We start from the raw sequence: 23,035 nt of genomic DNA on the forward strand, positions 1-23,035 counted from the left end.
TATGCTGTAGGAATGGGTATTCAAGATGCTGTTGCTGCAAAACTGGTGTTTGACTCCTGGAACACTCAGCAGTGAAGATGCCATGGTGGAGCGGTACACCTGGTGGCTGCCTGAAGGTCATCCCGTCCAAACTCTATGACTCTTCCTTTTACGTCATCTCAGTCTTGTCACCCTCTTCTCTCATTAACGGTCTTTGAACATCCTTCATACCCCTACAGCTGTAGGTCTTACATGCACAGGAAACAATTAACAATTAACAATTAATCAAACATACTGTTTGTTTCTCGTATATCACCGTAGAACTCTTCATTTCTAACATTCTTGTACTTTAGAATCAAGTTATATAATACCATGACAAACAACTGTTATCTGCACATGATTAAAAAGCTAATTTATGCTGTTTAAACTTGTATACTGTTTACTTTATTCTATATTTCTATACTTGCCTGATCATCTTTTGATAGATGATCAGGCATTTTCTCATAAACCACATTTGTCACGTTTATCAACTAATTCAGCAATAGCTGCAGCAATAAATAAAGCAACTGATGATAAAAGTTGTAGAATTTTTTTTATTTTAAATTCTGCTATTTTTTTGCAGACAATACACAACTGAAAGAAGTTTACACATTTATGTACCAAACAGCAACAATTGGAACAAATTAAATGACTTATACAGTACTGATAACAATGAATACACAGGAATTACTTGAACATCACATATGACCAGGAAATTATTTGTGAAGTATTCCACAGAAGAGAACAAAATACTAAAGAAGTTGCGGAGGACTATTAAAAAGATGTTTCTAAAGAAACAATTCCCCTTGATATTTTTATTAAAATGATTTAAAAAGTGTGTGAGCAGGAAACCTGTATTTTAAGCCAGATTGATTTAGCATTTGCTCTAGTGTGACGTTTCTTTGTTTTGTTTTAGAAAAGAAAAATTCTGTTGCAAAATAACCTTATTTTAAGAAAAAAAAATCCTTACGTTTTCTTTTGCTAGTCAAGTAACGTATGCAACATTATGTTGTATGTGTATATATATGTGTGTATATATATGTGTGTGTGTGTGTGTGTGTGTGTGTGTATATATTATATATATATATATATATATATATATATATATATATATATTATATAACGTTATATATATATATATTTTTGATATAAATCGCACGTATATGCACTAAAATGTTGCATTTTTGAGTAAATGCTTTGTGAATGTGGCCCATTGTTTCCTTGTATAGGTGACTCATTAGTGTACTCTTACTGAGGTTCACAGGTTGAAGAAATACAAGACAGATCATGACAAAACTAAGTTATGGGCTGCTTTCTGTGTTGATGTGTTACAGTGACAGGTTTTTATTACAACCTCCATGCCACAGTTTTGTGAAAGGTTATGATGGGTGTATAGTGTTAATCGCTATCCTCATGTGAATGAGTACCTGCTGTTAAACCGGTCAAAGTCTATTGTGCAGTCAGCCATAAAACCAGTGACGATCCTGCTCATTAACCACAGCCACCCTGTGCTTTGTGTGTCCCAGTGGAACGCAGTTGAAACAAAATGCAGTAAACAACTAGCAGAATATTTCTTGGGATAAAACACGACTGGGTTTTTTTTTTTTTTTTAGAGCACCAGGCATATGCTTAGACACCAGGCAACGAACTTGGATTGCAGCAACCACATATTTACAGGGTTAATCCTTGGACAAACAGATACTAAGCTGAGTCAATTCACGGGGGATTCCACACAGTGCTATATATATATATATATATATATATATATATATATATATATATATATATATATATAACAATTGACAATTTTAATTATTTATCAGTATGGTTAATATAAAGTTAAGTCGATTATTTTTTAAGCTGTGTTACTATGTTGCAAAAGATCAAAAGAACAAATTGCCAAATTTAGTAAAAAGTGTGCTATTCACTTTAGTCACCGCAGTCTTATTGCTAAACCAAGGACTGTCTAGCATAAGACAGAAGCTCAGAAGCTTGGAGTTTGAAAAAAAAGGGTGATCTTCCTTTACTCCTCTTCCTCTTCAAGGCTTGAAGCTTCACTGCCTAGAGCACAGCTAGACTAGTTTTAACAGGTATAAAGAAATCAATAACTGCTTTGAGACCTTGATGGAGGTTTAATTGGTTCAATTAAGCAATTATAAAAATAGTTGGAACATATACCGGATCTGGGAAGGCCAGAGTTGCCCTCCCTGATTTAGACTGTACATCACCCTCCAGTGGAATTCCATCTCTGATAACTGCGATTTCCGCACATCAGAGCAGACTGTCCACCATTGTGCTGGGCTGGGTCAGGGCCCTCTTCCTGCGCCCGGCTGCCTCTAAGATCTTCTTGCGCGGCCCGAGCTGGATTTGGATGCTTCTGAGATCCTCGTCGGAGCAGAGCATGAGGGCCTCCAGGTCCAGCTGCTCCCGGTTGAAGATAGGGACGAACTCCACCAGGTTGAGCGAGGCCAGGAAGGCAGCAAGGCTGGAGGTCTCCTCCTCATCTTCAAGTCCGATCTCGTCCTCATTCCAGGGCAGGTTTGTGTCCTTCTCTTCGTAACCCTCGTCGGCTTCCTCTCTGGCTTCCGACTGAAAGAGCTCATCCCGTATCCGAAAGCCGATGTCTTCATTCTCGGTGTTGTAGGAAATCTCTTCATGCTCTGCCGTCAAGCCCATGGTGAAGTTTCTTCTGAACACCATGTGTCCCAAGCCAGGTCGGTTGAAAATTGAATCTTTCTGCCCTGTGGTGCTATTCTGAGAGTCGCCCTTTCTGTCCTGGTCAGAGAGTCCTCTTTCCTGCTCCTCTTCATTCTCTTCATGCTCATTAAAGACATCCATGACATTGGTCCGCCCCAGGGTGCCGTTCTCCTGCTTCACAAAGATGACGTTGTCTCCCACCTGCCGCCCCACTGTGTTCCTCCCCTTCCCAAGCTTCTTCTGCAGGGTCCCCTTGATCCTGGAGGTCAAAGTGCCAGAGGCTTCAGCGGCAATGAGTTTGGAGAACTGCTCGTTGACGCCGTTAATCGTCCCTGTCCCAATGGAGGACCCCACAGACCCAGCGTGGGACAATTGATGTTCCCGCTGGTAGAGCTTGTTCATTTTGCTCTCGTGCTTCTGCTGGACCTTCTCACAGATCTTGACATTCTTCATTGCCTCCTTGGTGGCCTGTTCCTTCTGCTTGGCCACTTTTTTGGGGTTCTGGGCAATCTGCTTGGTTGCTGCGGCATCTAGAAAACGAACGCAGTCCATGCGGTCCTTGGATGCAGCCACGTCCATCGGGGTGTGAAAGTCATTGTCCAGGGAGAAGACATTGGCGCCGAAGTTCACCAGGAAAGTGATGATGTGCATGTGCCCATTAGTTGCAGCATGGTGTAAAGGAGAGTTCCCCCAGATGTCACATTTGTCAGGGTCCCCACTAGAAACAAAACACACTGCATTCAATTAAAATTGCCTTAGAGAAAATGCATACACTATGAAGAACAAATAGAAAGCAATATTTAAAATTAAATGACCCTGCTATGTGATCTACAAAGATTGATCAAACTCTAGCATAACTGTCACAGCCAAAACCTCCCTGTAGTGATATTTAAATATGTAAATGTTAAATATGTACAAAATATAAAGGGCTCACCATTGATATGCATGGCAACCTGTTACTCTCTATATAACAATGTCTAATTAGCTAAGAATAAAGTCCTCACTTAGGTCCTTTAGTCATCACTTAGGTTCTAAAGTTTTTGAAGATAGCTTCTTAGTAGCTTTGGTCATTACCGAAAAGTTTATTATTAAATTGTGAATGAAACCCCTTCACATAATGTTTGAGATATGTTGTCAAGAGTTTGATGGAAGCTTGCGGAATGGTCTTTAATCTTTCAAACAATATGTGTGTGTGTGTATGTGTGTGTGTGTGTGTGTGTGTATATATATATATATATATATATAATATTTATATATAATATATCTATAGTATATATTATATATATATAGTTTCTCGGTGGAACGCTTGCGAATTGATTCACACAAACTTTTTTGTAACCTTATAGGCTTTCGATGCCATGGAAACCAGGCTTACTTATCTAGAAATCTAGTCACACACACCACACACACCAGAAACTCGATTATGGACTCTTTGAGCTAAATATATATATATATATATATATATATATATATATATATATATATATATATATATATATATATATATATATATGTTGTTTTTAAAAAACAAAGATGTAGAGTGGCCGTCAGTCCTGCCAAATATGCACTGGCATCAGAATTCAGGGCAATTGTGTGATTATTTCTGTGGCAACAAAGGGCTTATTGTTCTGCATTTACATCATTTCTTTGCGTGATTAAATATTTGGCATCAGTTCTAGAAACTGTTCATTTATAAAAACCTACAAACAGATTTTTTTGCTCACACTTAAATCAATGCGAAATACGGCTTTAAAATCCATTCAAATCAATGTTCCTGCCCGCATTAATAACTAGATGAAGAGCCGCATTATTTGTTCAACATCTTTCACATCACACTTACAATAAGAAAATTAACTAACAGAAGGCATCTCATTCTACGGTGTAAAGGTCAATTATTGCTTTATAAGGTTCTGGAATGCTAGACAGCACCTCAGGTCAAAGATCGGGAGTAGAGCTAGAATATCTTTTAAGTTGTTTTATAATGCACTGCTTCATAAGACCACAGCATTGTAGGTCTCGCTTTATTTTGGATAACAACTTGCATTCCCTTGCGTTCCCAATAAATTAAGAGTAGATTTTCTTGAAAGGCGGAGTACTCCTTTTGCTTTAAGAAAACAGCTCCAATTATACCAACATTGTAATATTATGGTGTGCATGTATATGCTTGTTACATACAGCCACAGACAGATTAATATTTGGTTAAGTTAGATTTTTTTAAAAATATATAGCTATTTATTAGGCGTTTGACTATGTACGTGAAGTTTACATTGTAGCAATTTGGACGTAGAATTGAATCGTTTAAAAGCATATAGCAATATATTTAATATATATATATATATATATATATATATATATATATATATATATATATATATATATATATATATATAAATAAAAGAAATAAACAGATATCGTCTAAAAGGTAGTAGTTCAAATATTGTCTTTGTTTACTGTTTCAACAAGAAAAAAAAATAGAATAAAAGATAAGGCAACATTGTTTCTAGATTATTTTAACATCGCAGCAATGGCAAACATTTTAAAAAATGATGCATATTAGTACATATATAGTAAGCAGGCAACAGTCGGCTTTCATTCCATACCCACCCTCTGCTGCAGATGAGCTGAAGCGCCTCGGCGTGCCCGTGATAAGCCGCCCAAAGAGTGGGGGTCATGCCGACTTCATCTGGGGTATTCAGGTCTTTCCTGGTGGCGTCTTTTAAGAGTTCCAGGTAGCCATCAATGGCAGCTTTGTGATACCTGGTTGACATTATTACTATTAGAATTGTTGTTTGTAATAATAACGCTGTTGTGAAGCTGAAGCACCTTCCCCTCGGCAACTGATGTGCATAACCGCCTTTCCAAAATGGAAAACAGGGAACACGTCCCTCCACTGAAGATGGGGTCGAGATGATATGAGACGTCACCCTGAGCTGGGTGGAACAGTCCAGATTCAAAGTCCATCTTCAACTCGACAGTTCATTTAAGGTGGATCAGAAATACTTCAATGCAGGAAACACTTGAATATGTAGACTACAAGGTTTATTACAAAGTTTAATAGATGAAATGTATGCGCGAATGCACGTAAAGCTAATGAACTTGTCATGTTTGTCAATAAACTATATGTTATCTTTTCAACGCACATCACATTCACTTTATATTAACTATTTAGAATAGTTCGAATTAAAGATTTAGACAGAACCCATACCCAGGAAAAAGTGTGGTCTAACTGTACATGTCTGCATAGGTTAGACTGCATGGACTGGACTGCCTTAAATGAGGTTGGGTAATGCTTTTCAGCCTTGGTTTCAGTTATAGGTTTATGATGGTCATTGTAAAGATGTTCCTGTTATTCTGCACTGTAAATAAGCAATGGGTTCCATTACTTGTTGCAGGATTCCACTTGAGAATGGCGAGGGATCTGGAAGACACCCTTGAATTGATTGAAAACATAGGGAGGAGCGTACTGTCAAAAAACTACAAAGGATCTCCTTGTGATACAAGGCATTGCATTTAGACTGCAACGGTCGATATGTTAGAATGTAGAATATTTGCAGACTGTTTATATGTTGTTGAACGGCAGATCAATTATATGAATCAAACACCTGAAACAACAAAGATACATTTGAAATATATTGATCATCTATAGATTGAAATAGGCATGGTGAGTGTTGGGCGGTTTATTTCTTTTAAAGAAGAATTGTGTTGTGCTTCATTATACTCTTAACAAGCAAAAGACCCAAATCTCAAATGCAAATTTAGCCTATACTCTCTTTAATAAGAAACTGTTTAGAAAATAAATAGCTGATAATTAGATTAGCACATGATGCCAGTATAGCTGCCAACCTACAAGAAAATACAATCAGAATCTGTCTGAATTATTTAGAATTGCTTTTCGTCCATAACGTATACAGAGACAATGCCCATAATAGTGAAATATAACATTTACAATGCAATTACTTTTTTTTTTTCTCAATTCAATTTAAATGGAGTCATTTTATATTTATGACATTAAATTGCCCACAAGGCCGTGTATAATAGCCCTCCAGCCGCTCCTTCTCAGCTGGCGGGTCCATAAAATGTACAATAAATTATCAGCCCTTAATTCCATGGCACAGCACAAGAGGCAACATACTCTTTAAAAAACAAACAGCTACACCCAAGAAGCGGACCAGATGTGCTGTAAAACATAGCATGGGGTAAGAGGGGAGACCGGGGAGAGTTGTAACATTTTCTACCTCTCTCTCTCCATTACGCGCATTTGATTTGAGCTATAGACTTTGATAGAAACAACTTGCATCTGTTTTTAAAAGACAACAACATGTGCCTCATGGGAACGTTTTTATTTTTCAATAAAGATATTCCGTTTTTGAGTTAAATAAAATGAAGCGTATTTTCTTCACGTGAAAATTGATCTCATTCAATAAAACATTCAATTCTTGATTTAAATGAAAGGTGTTGTTATTTATTTAATTATATTATATTCCGCCCGCCCCCCCCCCCCCCCCCCCCCCCCCCTTGCCATGTGTTATAGTCAGCTTGTCCTATTAAACCTCTAACCAATTCTGGAGATCTGGTAGAGGACAGATATAAGTTGTTTTTATCAAAGTCTAGCTCAAATCACGCGTGTGCTCACTCCAGTTTTTTAAAAATGTTTACAGGGTCCCATATATATATATATATATATATATATCATATATTAATATATATATATAGTATATATATATATATATTGTCGACAGACTGAGATATACATGGCATTTGTATTAGTGTAAAGCAATGTAATGCTACACGGCTTGTGGCAGACGATCTGATTGAGATCAGTCCATTCAGTGGGACGTTATCAAGCAAAAATCATCTCATAGGAATGGGCCAGTGGGTACCTACTACTAACCCCTAAATCTAACCCTAAACCCAATCTCAACCCCTAAACCTAACCTTGTTGCTATTAAAGTAATGTTTCCTATTATTTCAACACCGCTTTTTAGCGCCCTCTAGCGGCTATTACATCCGACGTCTAAAGCGCTTCACCCAGACCTACTCTACCTGTTGGGAGGCTAGCAGGTGCCTACTGGCCCACTCCTATGAGATGATTTTTGCTTGATAATGTCCCATTGAATCGACTGATCTCAATCAGATCTTAAATCACGTTTGAATGGTAGAGCAGTACACAAGAGTAGAACTGAACTGGGTGTTGGGAATTATACTCAGTAAGTATGCTCTTGACAGCCTTGCTATTAGCAGTCAGTTATTAATAAACTAACTTAGCAAATTCAGGTCCTTGGGAAGTTAGTGCAACAAAGTCACTTCATTTTGTCACTACAGTACTGAGATCTCTTTCTGAAGTCAATCCGTTGCGTGCTCTAACAAGGAGCAGACTGCAATTTCTCTCATACTCCAGCAGGTGGCGCCACTGGACTTCTGTGACGAGGCTGCCGACTGTTGATTAACTGTTTAGTAGCATCTATCTCTTAGAAAAACTCTTACGTTGTTATAAAGATGCGTTTTTCAAATGTCAAAGGTACCATAGGTCTTGATGGGATCAGCCTGCACCCCGCTGAGATTGACACAGCTGGGTTTTAAGAGATTTTTACAGCACTGGGAAAAATAAATGGATGATCCAGTCCAGGGTGATTTCCCCAGTAATGTAAAATGCTCTATTAAAAACCAGAAGTTTTTTTTTTTTTTTTAGATACCGGCTGGTTATTGGTTGACCGACACAAACGCTTAGACAACTTCGTTATGTTTTCTAAAATATGCATACTTGAACTTAAACTAAACTAATTTACTCATTTCGTTTTTTTTTTTTTAATTATTGCAATTATACTTATACTTTTTTCTAGCAATGAAAGGATCACAACCCTGATACAATCCTTTCTTGCTGGCTGTGTATGTAAAAGGATGAATAACTTAAAACCCAATGGTTTTATTAAATTAAGAAAAAAAGGTGGAACTGTTTTGTCATGATCAGGGACGAAAAAGTTTAAACTCAAATTCAACCCTTCATGCAGTTACTCACATTCTCTTTAATTGTCATGATAATCACGTCTCGTGCTTGAGAAACAACCCTGTTTAGAGACAGCGTGCTTGCAATGCACGCATGCGTTCTACGACTTGATGCTTTTACATCAGTTCCAAAATGAAACCCTTTCAAATCAATAGGTATGAAACGTTATAGCAGTTCAATTAAAACTAAACCAACATTTAAAGAAACAACCAAACTGTAAAACGAATCTCTTAAAAATCTAATTCTGAGGATAACAACAAACAGAATCAGTGCTTTTTTAAAGGGATTGTGTGTTACTATTTCCGTTTCTAATAAAAAATACATTTAATAAGAGAAATTGAGGTCTGCAACACAAGTGTGTGGTGTAACAGGCGATGTAAATCGGGAACGTGCGCGGAAGGTAACAGACCTACCAACTCTCCCGCATTCACCGGGACTCTGACATATTTTGGACCCTTCTCCTAATCAATTATTATTATTATTATTATTATTATTATTATTATTATTATTATTATTATTATTATTATTATTATTATTATTATTAATAAAGTAAAGTATAAATGGGATTTCATTAAACGTTGCATGGGCTAAAGCATTCGTTATCTGAGTATATTAAAAGTTTGAATTGTAGCAAACATCTCATTTATAGAGTTCTGTAATCAGTTGCATAAAACACCTTAGATTTAGTTTTCCACGATGTGCTTTGACTTTAAAGGTGTTGCAGAGCTGAATGATAAGGTAAGAGATTTAACTGTTACACTTGTACTTACAGTGACTTTAAATGTCATTTTAATACATTCTTTCTTGTGCTGTTTGCTGGTGTTCACTGTCACGGATAGGCTCAAGATGATTACAGCTCCTGATGGCTTATATTATTCGTGCTCTGGGCTCCAATGAAATTAGTTCAAGCAACCCGATAGACCTTAACAAGAATAATAATTTTAGCAAGCTGATACTTCGAAATGTTTCTAATTGCTTTTTAATCATCTCTTAGTTAAACCTGATGACCTGATCATTGCACAAGTACCGTTAGTAAAAGGTACGTTATGTATTAATTCTCTGAAGAACGTCGCCAGACCGCAACAAGCAAGGTCGTTATATTATAAGAAACCATGCTTTAAGACGGTTCGTTATGTTGAAATTGTTATGCAATCAATGCTTCTTACAAGGCGTGCAAACTATCAAGTGTAGTTAAAAGTTGTAATCGCTTTGCACGCTGCCACACATCAATGTATATTTTCAGTAGCTACAATCTGTTTTATTGAGAGACACGTTTTCACCATGTAATAATGCACAACAGTTACAAACACGGTCTACTTTCAAGAACGATGCTCACAGAATGCAGTGACTTTCCATTCAGGGGCGGTGGTGCTGGAGGTGAGGAAAGAGGAGTGTTTTAAATCAGCCGGAGATTGAAAGCAACTGTAAGCCCAGCAAACAGCTTCGACCAGGCAACATGAGCGACAGGGGTGAACTTAACTGCATTGCTGGGACACAGAGAAAAGTATCGAACAGGAGCTGAAAAAAAAGAGAGAATCATTAACACATTGAGTCTGACTCAGTAAACATTTACTCCAGTGCAAACTTGTAATATTACAAATCTAGCAACACGCAACAACGGTGTACTTATAGTGTCCTTGGATGAACACGAGGCTCTATCTACATAATCTTTCTATAAGGTGGGGGAACTCAGATCATGGGAATACTAGTATATACAAAATATATATTGAAGAAACTTTTTGTATTTTTGTGCGTTGTAGTGCAAATATAATTAGACCACATTATTTACCTCTTCTTATATCGTTTATTTTAGTACATTATCTCATCGGGCTTTTTGTTGTTGTTGATCTACTCAATTTTAAAATAATATGATCTACCATATTAAGGGTAAGTGGAATCCATTGATCTACACAATGCATATGCTGTAGAAAAAGTGTACATTTGCAAGAGAAAAACATTGTGCTGCGGATATACACGACAATGATTCTGTCTGCTTGATACAGGCTCAATATATATAATACATCACGTGTGGTTATTTAATATGGAAAAAAAGTCACTTACAAACTGCACAATTTGCATGGAGAATTTCGAGATTCAAATATACCAGGAAATGAAAGGTACATTTTAGTGAAAATTCACCTTAATATCTATAGACGCAACTCGATGTATTGTTAGATTAAGCTGAAACAATACGCATAGGCTGTTCTTTACAACAAACTCCACTGTAAACCAAGAGAAACACAAAGATGAATAATAACAATTCTAGTTTAAAATGAATAATAATAATAATAATAATAATAATAATAATAATAATAATAATAATAATAATAATAATAATAATAATAGCTGGATATCTATCTCTATATTTTGTATCATATTATAACATACAGTTTACTGCCAGCTAAAATGCCTACCTTGAAGTGTTCTGGATCGACTTTGATATTGTCTGCATGCCACTTCGCCAGTCCGGTAACTGTTCCTTCGACGTTGTTTAGGTTCATCACAACATTGCCCAAGACGCTGGCAACTTTCTTGCCAAGGGCACGAATTTGGGGGTTTGCAAGAATGGCGGCTGAGTTTGAGATGTCGCCAAACATCTTAAAGTTAATCCTGGTCCAGGGGTACACTACCAACATTCTAAATAATGCAGTATAGATAAATGCTCTAAGGCTGGAAGAAAACAACAACAACAACAACAACAACAACAACAACAACAACTACTACTACTAATAATAATACAACAAATTAAAATGTCTTTACAGCTCGTCATAAATACATACAAATATGTTCACCAAATTATTAAAAAACGCATTGTACACATGATTAGTTTATTTTTTCTACATTTTGCTACTGGCTATAGCCAATTCTTAAATCTGAGTATCCAATCTTTTACCTTGCCAAGCCCCGTTTGCCCAGTTCCTCGAGGTCCACATCGGTCCATGTAGACGTGATGGCGGCACGCTCCTCTATGGTAAAGGTTACCATGCTGTCAGAGGTACTGTCCGGCGCTTGAATTTCAATACGCGATATCTACAATATTCTGCGGTTTACAAAGTCTTCAGCTGGGATCCTATAACATGATGCAGCCAATCAGAAACAAGATGCTATTTCTAAAACTATAACATCACCAGGCCACAGAGAATAGCCGAAGTAAAACAATACATACACATTTCTAAAGCTGCCTTATTATTTTTACCTGCACAAAGGGTCACCTCGTCATTTAAACCCTAATAAAGTTCATATTATTTTTGTAATTGCATTAATGTATTAACCCATTAAGTTTCTTTGTTAAAACAATATAAACAAATATAAAATAAAAGACAAGAAATACTATGTTTTTATTTTTATTTTATATATATGCCCATGCTTATTTATGCGGACCTTATAAAACTAGTGGAAACACGTTTATTTATTTATTTTTTTCCAAATAAATAAACACGAAAACTAATACACACGATCAATATACCATATAATCGGTTACCATAGGCTATTTTAATAACTAAATAGAGGGAGTATTATGGGGTTACAAATTTGATAATGTACTACACCCTTCCTACTATAAGACAATTATATTAATAACACGTATTGTAAATGTTAATGTCTGGTAAATTACTAAATACTACTACTACCACTACTACTACTACTACTACCACTACTACTACTACTACTACTAATAATAATAATAATAATAATAATAATAATAATAATAATACAGTTGCGAAACAATAAAATAAATAAATAAAATAATAAAAACCCTGCACACAACTTTCACCAGTGTCTCTCTATCTTTGAACAATTCTTTATTAGGTTTTAAATCGACGATAGTGATTCATTTTATACAAAATTCCGTTTCCAAGTCAAACAGAGATACCACAGGTAACAAGAAGTGAAGTCTCCCCCCAGACGCACTACAGCAATCAGAGCAGAACATCACTGGGCTCATCAAGGGTGGAGTTGGATGATGTTTTCGTCATTCAAGAGCGCTGCTTCCTCGGGGTCAGTAGTAGTTTCTTGGTAAATGCGTGTCGCTCATTATTTACTTGCGATATTCTGCTCTTCCACACATTTCTCCCTGTCTTCTTCCGATAAACTTTCAATCTGCAGGCCACTGTTGTTTGTTTTGGTGATTGTGTTTTGTTGTGTTGTTCGCAGTTTTATCAGCAATTTTATTATAAACCGGTCTCGCTTCACCACCGAATCTTATGTTTCTCGTAAGACTATAATACCAGTGCAACTGATATTTCCCTATACAATCGTGTGTTTAATTCTCTGAATACAGGCTACTGCTGACGTCACTATTAGCCTGCAATCACTATTATGACATAAGAACATAAGAACATAAGAAAGTTTACAAACGAGAGGAGGCCATTCGGCCCATCTTGCTCGTTTGGTTGTTAGTAGCTTATTGATCCCAAAATCTCATCAAGCAGCTTCTTGAAGGATCCCAGGGTGTCAGCTTCAACAACATTACTGGGGAGTTGATTCCAGACCCTCACAATTCTCTGTGTAAAAAAGTGTCTCCTATTTTCTGTTCTGAATGCCCCTTTTTCTAAACTCCATTTGTGACCCCTGGTCCTTGTTTCTTTTTTCAGGCTGAAAAAGTCCCTTGCGTCCACACTGTCAATACCTTTTAGAATTTTGAATGCTTGAATTAGGTCGCCACGTAGTCTTCTTTGTTCAAGACTGAACAAATTCAATTCTTTTAGCCTGTCTGCATATGACATGCCTTTTAAACCTGGAATAATTCTGGTCGCTCTTCTTTGCACTCTTTCTAGAGCAGCAATATCTTTTTTATAGCGAGGTGACCAGAACTGCACACAATATTCAAGATGAGGTCTTACAAGTGCATTGTACAGTTTTAACATTACTTCCCTTGATTTAAATTCAACACTTTTCACAATGTATCCGAGTATCTTGTTAGCCTTTTTTATAGCTTCCCCACATTGCCTAGATGAAGACATTTCTGAGTCAACAAAAACTCCTAGGTCTTTTTCATAGATTCCTTCTCCAATTTCAATATCTCCCATATGATATTTATAATGTACATTTTTATTTCCTGCGTGCAGTACCTTACACTTTTCTCTATTAAATGTCATTTGCCATGTATCTGCCCAGTTCTGAATCTTGTCTAGATCATTTTGAATGACCTTTGCTGCTGCAACAGTGTTTGCCACTCCTCCTACTTTTGTGTCGTCTGCAAATTTAACAAGTTTGCTTACTATACCAGAATCTAAATCATTAATGTAGATTACGACATATCGACATATCGCGCCTGATAGCTCTGATTACAGCATCTGACGTCATGTGGAATTAGAATTTTTAGCATTTTCTTTTAAATATCTGCTAGTTTCAAAGTGCTTTGATGATTTCAAATAGGCAATACAGTGAAAGCTTAATTATTAAAAAACAAGACCTGTCGATTTACTCAGATCATACTTGGCAGAGATCAATTAACTGCTACAGGTGGAAACGATCCCTAGCGACGAGTTGGACCTATTCTGGCACTATTTATACGTGTAACTACAATTATAGTTGATTCTGACAGCGACTAATTATCATTAGAAAGTATTTTTTGTTTGACTTGTGATTTTTAACAAAGAAAAGTTTAGTTTAATTTTATTTGTTTCTTTTTTTAGTGGTATTATACAAAATAAAACACAAGTTACTGCACATAATTCAGATTGTAAAAATCCACACAGAGGTCCATGACATCTCAGAGGATTCTATCTGTGGCCTCGGCCTTTGTGATGTCACGGAACTCCTTGGTGGCTTTTTACAATGTGATTATATACAGTAGCTTATACTTTATTCTCTATGTAAAATACCAAAGTTTATAGGGAAATTATCATTCTCCATGCATCATCATCATCATCATCATCATAATAATACAGCACGTTTCTAATGTTTGTATTAGTATTGGGAGTATTGTTACCTCCTCGTACAATACTTTTTTAAACTAGCATTTTTTTTTCATCCTTGTGTTTCTTTTGGTGGACAGTGAGGGGAGTTTTAGTTGTGTGTTTATAGCACAAATACCCTGTATCAATAAACCGCGTCGAGTCTAGATATGTATCGTCAATCAATCTTTATTTTATATAGCACCTTTCATAGTGGACAACCATCTCAAAGTGCTTAACAAGAAGCAGTAACAAGAAAATCCATAATACTTTAAACACAGAGAAATGCATAACACATGCTATACAGTAAAAATAAACAAACTTGGAATTCTTTGTATATTTTATTCTCGATATTCTCAATGCTAATTGTGATGATTATGATTTGCAGTTCGGATGGTTCTTTATGCATATTAAAATAATTGCAAAAATGCGCACACTGAGGTCTGTCACTGCAAAAATACACCATTGTACAGCCAATGTACGCAATAGGTTTAAATCAATGACATACCACTGAGGTGATAAAAGTCTTAGTCATAACAAAGAAGACATCGTTCTTTTTAGTAATAACACACACACACTAGGGGTGGGCAATGACATGAAAATTGTACATCATTTGTGATGCTGAATTTTGCATTATTAAGAGAGTGTTTTCATGTTTTAAAAGTGCGTCACATTTATAATACCGAAAGTTTACATTTAAAAAATACATTAACAATAGCGTAAGTAATGAACCGCTGAAGCATGCGCAGATATGAAAATAATGCAAAACGGACAGCCAATGGTGCTTAATGCAGCATGCAAACAGCATTTGGTACCTAAATGCCAATCAATAAACACCAATCAATGGAATAAAATGGTTAAATAATTAATACTTTAGTGTGTTGTGTTTGCCAACAAGATTGACCATGACTGGCATGAATAGGGCTTGTTGTATATTAATATACAATAAACTTGATTATACTGGGGATATGAATACCTGCTTCTATTCCACACACACCTGAAGTGAAGTAAAACAAGCTCAAGTTCATAATTCAACAGTAACAGCAAGTAAAGAAATACACTAAAAACCTGGACACAAAATACCAGACAGGTATTTGGCAATGCTTTTTTAATTGTTAGGACATTAAAATAATCAGCACCTTACTTTACAAACACTGACTTTACTAAAGAAAGACTGTTGGAGATCAGAAATTCTGCTTTGTCATTTCCCTCACATACCAATCATGCAAGAAAGTATATTCAGAGTCCTTGTGAACTGAATAAGAGACATCCTTATAGGGTTCCCAGGAGAAAAGATACACCACCCTAAAGACAACAAACAACAAGAATTAGAATCAGAAGGCACAGGCCATATTAAACAGTGAGAAATGGCATGGATGAATGATCATAGGTACACATTGAGAGCTCCTGTAATTGCTTACCTGTAATCATCCTGCGTAACAACCTTCTTTACAAAGGACAGAAAGGCATTGCAGAGATTCATACAAACGTTTGGTTTCCAACAATTCTGCTCATGCTGCATGGAAAAAATAGATAATTAAACCAACATGTTTTAGCATAACAATATTAACGGTCTTCACACAAAACTTCACACACGTCAAGTCAAAGCTGATGGATCAAACTCTAACCTTTATCAATTGAGAAATCTTGGCAGTTTCAAAAGTCTCAAGCGAGACCACAAGCCCATCGTTATCTCTGAAGCCAGCAATGATTCGGGGCACACCAGGTAGGAAGGACTGCGCCCACCATTTCAATAGCTTGTACCTAACAAGAAAAAGCAATCACTTACACGCTGTTAATATTAGTAGAAACTGAAAGGAACAACTGTTTACTACAACTACTTAAAACAGTTCTGTTGTAACGATATTTGTTTTTAACACAGTTTTGCCTCCAACCTGTAGCTGAAGGTAAATGTTAGTAGCCTCTGGCCATATGCATATTCCCATGACCATGGGCTGAAGTCACATTCAGCTGTCATTACACTCTGCTCATGGAGTGGATTTCACAGGTTCTGATTATGGGAAAGCTGTGGGGGTAATTTTATGTTATTGCCTCATAGTAAACAGGACAGCAAGACTTGGGATTTATTACTTTAAATACTATTTAAGAACTATCCGTTTCTTTGGGAAAGGATTCTAATTTTTAAAAGCCTCCGTGAAAGCTGATTGGAAACGTATTTTGGATCTATACCTTTTGTTATTTTCCATCTTTCTAAAGCTGGTTTAAATTGAAATACTCCACCGCAGAAATGCAGACATGGGGCTAGGAGGCTGCTGACCTGTGCAAGTTACTGCGTTGCTTTGGGGTGCAGATTTCAGCAGATGTTTTCAGCTCTACGTAATAACCCGGTGCGACCTTGAAGCGGGAGCTGTTGTCTCTGCAGTCAACCTCTCCAGAAAACAACAGGGAGTGATCAGTCAGCCTGGTCTGCACAACGGTACAGAAAGCTTCATTGGTGTTTACCACCCCACTAGGATCTGGCAGGCCATTGGGCTCATCTGAAATCAATTAAACCGACACCGTTGAAACAGGCCTCGATTCCCAACAGCTATTTACTCCAAACTGTGATTAGCACAATTTTTTGTCCCCCCCCCCCCAATGATATACAGCTTTAGACTACTCCCAAGCCCCTACACTTAAATGTCTGAGTTGCTTATTTCTGGTCATTTTATTGTATGCATTTTTGCTATCTGAAAAAAAAAAAACATGCTTATGACGATCTGGAGTAAAACAGCTCCAAGAATCTGGCCTTTAATGTTGCAAATTAATACAGAAAACAAAAGCATGCAGTTCATAAAGGAAAAGGCAACAGTAACAAGAATGCCCTCTGCTTGCATCTTTGAACTAGTTTGCAGTGGGCAACTAATTCAATGACATGTAAACTCCCAAATCCCAAGGAGTCCTCTCCCTCTCCCTTTACATACCTGCACACATGTACTGCTCAAACTTGTATCCCCAGTACATCATTTCAGCATGCCTCTCGGTGCGGTTCTCTCTGTTCCTCCTGGCTGCTTCGGTCTCCACCTCGCTGATGTAATAGGTCCCATTGAACAGGGTCACTGCCAACAGCCAGCCCTCCTGGGTCTCATAGGGAGTTGTGAGGAGCTTGGTCAGATGTCCACGCCACGTGACAAAGTCTGCACTCAGCCGACTGAATAACAATAACAATAAGAAATTGATCAACCTCTGTAAAAATAATTCCATACCTGTTGTTATCTAAATGTACTCCCAATCCTTATCTATTTTAAAACTGATTTCCAACTGGGAAACCCTCACTACCTGCACATTCAATTTCATCATCAGTTAGCCGAGTCTCCTAAAAAAAATACCCTCAGCCTATATTTGTAGCCTCTGACATCCTATTGTCAGCTTACTGACCACTGACTGACATGATCACAAGCCAGACATTGAGGCACATTGTGATTTGATGGAGTACATATCAGAGGTTCATATGAAACCTTGGACTTCCACCGAGGAGTCAATAGTCGGAGGGTAATCTTACTTGGACAGATAAAATGGTCTTAAATAGGGGAGTTAGCTGGAAAGGTAGGTATCCATTGAAATGTGTAAAATTCTACTCAGTCCATGTCACAGCTTTGGAAATACAAAGAAATTCGACTAAACAGTAGACCATTCAAAAGTATTAATACCATGAAGAACCAGATGTATCGCCATCCACAGGTGTCCTCTGAAGTTTAGATCTGTTTTCTAAAATCCACCTCAGCAGATGATCCAGTCTTTCCTTAATGCCATCGTCCCGCTTTATGAAACGGTCAGTGTAGCCATCTCTCAGGTTAAAGTTGGGGCACCCATCTGCTTCAACATAATGCCTCAGCATCCTGGCGTCATTGAAAAACCTGCGGCTGGAGTCCAGGGAAAAGTGCCCTATCTCTACAGGTTGCTTATAGAGTGGAAAGTCCACGTCGTAAAGGTGTCTCCTCACACTTAACACTGGAGAATGTGAAGAGGCAACACTGGAAGGCACATGGCTGTAATAACTTGACCTGACGTATTTATTGTTATGGCTCTCCTTGTTGCCTTCCTCTTTTCTTTTATATGGCGGCTGACCCGTGAATCTGGAATGACGATCCATTTCCCTCCTGAATCAGTTCATCAATCTATAAAAACATAAGCCAAGGAAACAATATGTTAGCAAAGAAAAAACATAAAAGGCAAAACTATCAGCATCAAGCAACAAGTACTGGGGAAAAGGGACTCAGAAAACGAACCTACTAATTTATGGCATGTTTTTTTTTTTTTTTTTTTTTCACATTTCACAATGGTATACAACAGGTTAATCAGCCACAATAACCTGCCACTATTCCAGCTCTTGGAGCACTGTTATCTTCACAGCCCCACCGCTTTGGTGAGTTTTACTTTTTTTTTTAATTTATTGTGTCGTCTGGCCTCTACCTGCATTCTCTACATATAATCTGAAACGAGCAAACTTCAAACCTGAATCTAATTAACTCATACGAAAGAAAGAAGAAACTCCAGCAGCAAAGAGATTGCAAAGATGTGCACGCAGCCTCTCACACAAACATTGGAGACACATATATGTACGTAACAGAGCTTCGGACCGAAAGCGAGTTTATTATCAATGCTATTAGCTGCATTGCATGTGTCAGTTTACCGCCGACCTGCACAAAGATCTGTCAGAGCAAGATGTATACTTTAACACATTTACTACACTAACTGGAAACTAACAATTTTGCAAGTCCAGCGCGCCATATACAAACTAGTCTGTGAAAACAACTGCACTGCCGCAGTCTAAAACAAAAACAAAAAAACCCAACAGCTCTTTAATATTATTATTCGTTCAGTAATGTACACCGTTATACACCTCAGATGAGCGCTGTTTGTGGTGAAAATTATCCCCGAATTCATTTAGGACACCCGGAAGCACAACATTTCGTCGACAAGAGTAAATATATGACGTAAATGATGGTCGACACAACTGGCAAAAAACGTCACAATCTTTCGACGAATGAAGCGGAGGCAACGAGAATGCTTTTTTTTTGCGTAGAAACGTGAGATGAAAGTGCCTTTGTGTATTGAGTTATCTAAGGTATTAGTTCATACAAAGGCTGCCGTATAAGATTCAGTGTTGAATTTAATAGCTATGGTTTATATAATTTTGTCTCTCATACGACTGATTAATTTTTTTTAGGAATTGAGTCACTGTTATCATGTGATCTGTAATGTATAAATAAAAGTTTCAACCAGAAACCAGTACAACCAGATTGCACGCATTGTATTGGTTATGTATGAAGCACAAAATGGAGCCTATCTGTGTGTCTGGCAAGGTTTTAACACAGGGCTACAACATTTTGCACTCCCCCTCCCCCTCCCCCCACAAATTACTTTGTTTAAAAAAATGTATTTTGACTCCAGATGTGCCTCTTGACACCAGATCAGCCCTACAGTGTCTCCCATCGCTGTTTCCAAGCAAGCTTTTCAACGACACCCTCCCTACTGTAGTTTAATAATATCGGCTCTACAGCGTTAAACAAGAAAGAACACTGGCTGGTCTGCAGTTGGTAAAAAAACTGTTTTCTCTGCTGCCAGTTTGAATTGAAAGACCAGGGAGGAATCCTCATGTTCCAGGAAAAGCCCTGGCTACTGAAGCAGGAAGAGAGACCTTGGGAATGGTGTAGAAATTCTTAGAGGTAGTATTGCCCTCCTGCACGGACTTGAGTTTCAACAAAGACAAAATGCTAAACTTTTTGTTCCTGGACCAAGAAATTATATAAGTAAATGACTGTTTTATCCAGCAAGCATCACGCAGAAGAAAAACACAATCGCAAACAATTGTTTCATTCTGTTATTGGTAGGCAGCTGGTAAAGTCTGGTGTGCTCACAGACAGAGATGCAGGGACCTGGTGGCTGGGTATTCCTAATTCCGGTTGATTTTCAAAGTTGATAACTGATAACCTGGTGTGGTTTCTCAGGTCGTAAAGCTGAGAGTCACATGATTAAAAAGTCCAAATACAAAAAAGTCTTACAGACAGGAATACAGAAAGGTGACTTCCTTGAATTCAGTAAAACATCCATTGGTGCAGAGTTAGGTAAGAATGTACAATATAAGGACATAAGGGTATTGCTGAGCCAATCCGTCTAGTGCCCTTAACTAAATACCCTTTTTGTTTTATTTCTTTAGCATTCCAACAATTTCAGGGACCTCACTGTGCCTGGCAGATACATGACACCAGATATCTTTAGAAAATGTATCATTTGCTTCATATCATGGACCAGATTTTGAAGAGATTTTCTTGCCAATCACAACTGTAAATTACTAGTATATTTTTCAAATGTCAGATTATGAATTTCTTTGATGCCAGAAATGTACAATAAAGATTTGAAAATGAGACGCTTCTAGTTTAAAGATTTTTATTTTAGTTCAGTAAATTTCAAGAAGATAAATATTCACCAATGCCTTGATCAGGATAGGTTTGACTAGTTTGTTATCACTTGAGCTCAAATCAGTCACATTTTTAGCAACACCTTTGACGTTGTGCCACAGCTGGCTAAGGGAGCGTGGAAGAGAAGGTGATCCTTGGAAGTGACAGAGGGTCTGCAATCCTTAACCTGGATAGTGATCAAGTCCAGAGGTGGCAGAGTGTCACTTCAAAATCTATGATTTTTCTATAAAACCTCCATGTGTCTTGCACTGTCCATCCTCTTGGCTGTGCTGTTTGTCTGCATTTCTGCAGACCTTGAAAAGGTCTAGTGTGTTAAACTGGCATCTCTCGGATATCGTCTCATTAGCTACAGACATGTTTATTTTGCTTTTTTTTTTCTGGGCAGGGGTGGGGGCTGCTGGTGTACGTGGAAGAACATTGCTCTACTATTTTACACAGCTTCTTGAATAGCTGCTGAAGTTGATTGCTAGGTGCAGACTTGGAATTAGATTACACTTCACTTCTATTGTTTCTCACCCTAATCTGTCCACTCTCAAATTCTTAATGTATGCCTTTAGATTTGTTTTCTTGTGTTTCTCTGACCATGATGCTAAGAGTGGTTGAAAGCGCATGATAAGGTTGTGATTCTGCTCCACCTCATGTGATCTTAAGACTGGTAATTGCTTTATGTAGGGTTTGGAGCATGACATTTCACTTCTGTCCTGTATGCTTATGGTAGAACATGCTTAACATTTAAATCTGTGTAAACCATTTTCTCCCTGCTGGTTTCCTAGTGGAAACTCTGTTCCTTCAAAGTAGACTGAATTTCAATTACCAGCCATCTGTTCCTCTTTTCCATTTGTAGGTTATGTGCCTAGGGACTTTTTTGACCTGAAAAAAGAAACAAGGACCAGGTGTCTCAAATGGAGATTAGATAAAGAGGCATTCAGAACAGAAAATAGAGGGCACTTGTTTTTACTCAGAGAATTGTGAGAGTCTGGAACCAGCGTCCCCAGTAATGTTGAAGCTGATACCCTGGGATCCTTCAAGAAGCTGCTTGATGAGATTCTGGGATCAACAAGCTACTAACAACCAAACAAGCAAGATGGGCCGAATGGCCTCCTCTTGTTTTGTAAACTTTTTTATTCTTATTAGATGCTAAAGGGTGCAAGAGTAAAGCATGTCTTTTGAAAGCTATTGATCAATATCTAAAAGGGATACCTTTAAAGCTTTAAAGTCTGTTCCATTAGCATTAACACCATTATTCCCTCTTATATTTTACTCCAAAAAGCTTGTGCGTTGCATGATTGTCATTTGTTACATTGCCTTGTTTGTCAGTTTATCTTTTGAATGTTTTGCTGCACTGCTAAGAGTTTGTGTATTGATGCACATAGACGCTGTTCTGATTCATGTAGTCTCACTCTGCTTCCCATTGTCCAGCTACTTCATTTAAGAGGCAATTTACTTTTACTGTTTTGAATCCTGCCTTTCATCAGTGTCAGTGAGCCATGTAGATCTTGTTTATCTTCAGGTTAGAGAATATGCAAAAAATAATTTGTAACATTGGTACTTTTTTTCCCCCTCCATTTCATGTGGAAGCTTGCAAGTTTTCAAAACACCTTTTGATTGTCTTTGTTTTGCTAACATGTCGGCTGATTTTAACTTCATCAAACTCCTTTGGTGCAGCGCTGAAGTTGCTTACCAAAAAATTGCTTATGGAACAAATGTTTATCTCATTCAGATAAAATTTGTTATTGTCCCCTGTGTCGTGTTCCCAATTATGCCTCAAGAGAAATACCTGAATACTTGGTGTTCATGCTCAGTTTGTTACAGCTAGTAATAACTATTCATGAGAATCCTGTGTGCTGAGGAGGCAGAAGCACCCACATAATAAATCATTTCTGATACTGAATGTCACAGAATTTTAAGGCTGCTGAATGAATTTCCAGTATGTCAAGCGGAAATGAAAATATAATTCCGAGTGACAGGTTGACTTTTTCATTTGCACATTTTTGACT

General features: G+C 37.4%; 3 protein-coding genes and 1 pseudogene across 3 annotated transcripts; 1 reads left to right on the plus strand and 3 right to left on the minus strand.

Annotated features, from left to right (window-relative positions):
* Nucleotides 1-1,850: 1,850 nt before the first annotated feature.
* On the minus strand, nucleotides 1,851-5,605 carry anks4b (ankyrin repeat and sterile alpha motif domain containing 4B). The gene is made up of 2 exons (XM_041230148.1): nucleotides 5,320-5,605; nucleotides 1,851-3,433 (listed from the first exon to the last, which is right to left on the minus strand). The coding sequence occupies exons 1-2, from the start codon at nucleotides 5,481-5,483 to the stop codon at nucleotides 2,290-2,292; spliced, it is 1,308 nt and encodes a 435-aa protein (XP_041086082.1). The 5' UTR covers nucleotides 5,484-5,605; the 3' UTR covers nucleotides 1,851-2,289.
* Nucleotides 5,606-10,075: 4,470 nt separating this feature from the next.
* LOC121300485 (hemoglobin subunit gamma-like) lies at nucleotides 10,076-11,704 on the minus strand. Its single transcript, XM_041229056.1, has 3 exons — nucleotides 11,613-11,704; nucleotides 11,134-11,356; nucleotides 10,076-10,090 (listed from the first exon to the last, which is right to left on the minus strand). Exons 1-3 carry the CDS (start codon nucleotides 11,702-11,704, stop codon nucleotides 10,076-10,078), a joined length of 330 nt encoding a protein of 109 aa, XP_041084990.1.
* Nucleotides 11,705-15,705: 4,001 nt separating this feature from the next.
* Nucleotides 15,706-19,565, minus strand: dxo (decapping exoribonuclease). Its single transcript, XM_041229119.1, has 7 exons — nucleotides 19,460-19,565; nucleotides 18,267-18,734; nucleotides 17,541-17,767; nucleotides 16,895-17,114; nucleotides 16,245-16,380; nucleotides 16,038-16,132; nucleotides 15,706-15,921 (listed from the first exon to the last, which is right to left on the minus strand). Exons 2-7 carry the CDS (start codon nucleotides 18,707-18,709, stop codon nucleotides 15,801-15,803), a joined length of 1,242 nt encoding a protein of 413 aa, XP_041085053.1. The 5' UTR covers nucleotides 18,710-18,734; nucleotides 19,460-19,565; the 3' UTR covers nucleotides 15,706-15,800.
* Nucleotides 19,549-20,838, plus strand: LOC121300486 (annotated as a pseudogene).
* The last annotated feature ends 2,197 nt before the right edge of the window (nucleotides 20,839-23,035 follow it).

Source organism: Polyodon spathula, chromosome 26, assembly GCF_017654505.1.
Source record: "Polyodon spathula isolate WHYD16114869_AA chromosome 26, ASM1765450v1, whole genome shotgun sequence".
Lineage (NCBI taxonomy): Eukaryota > Metazoa > Chordata > Actinopteri > Acipenseriformes > Polyodontidae > Polyodon > Polyodon spathula.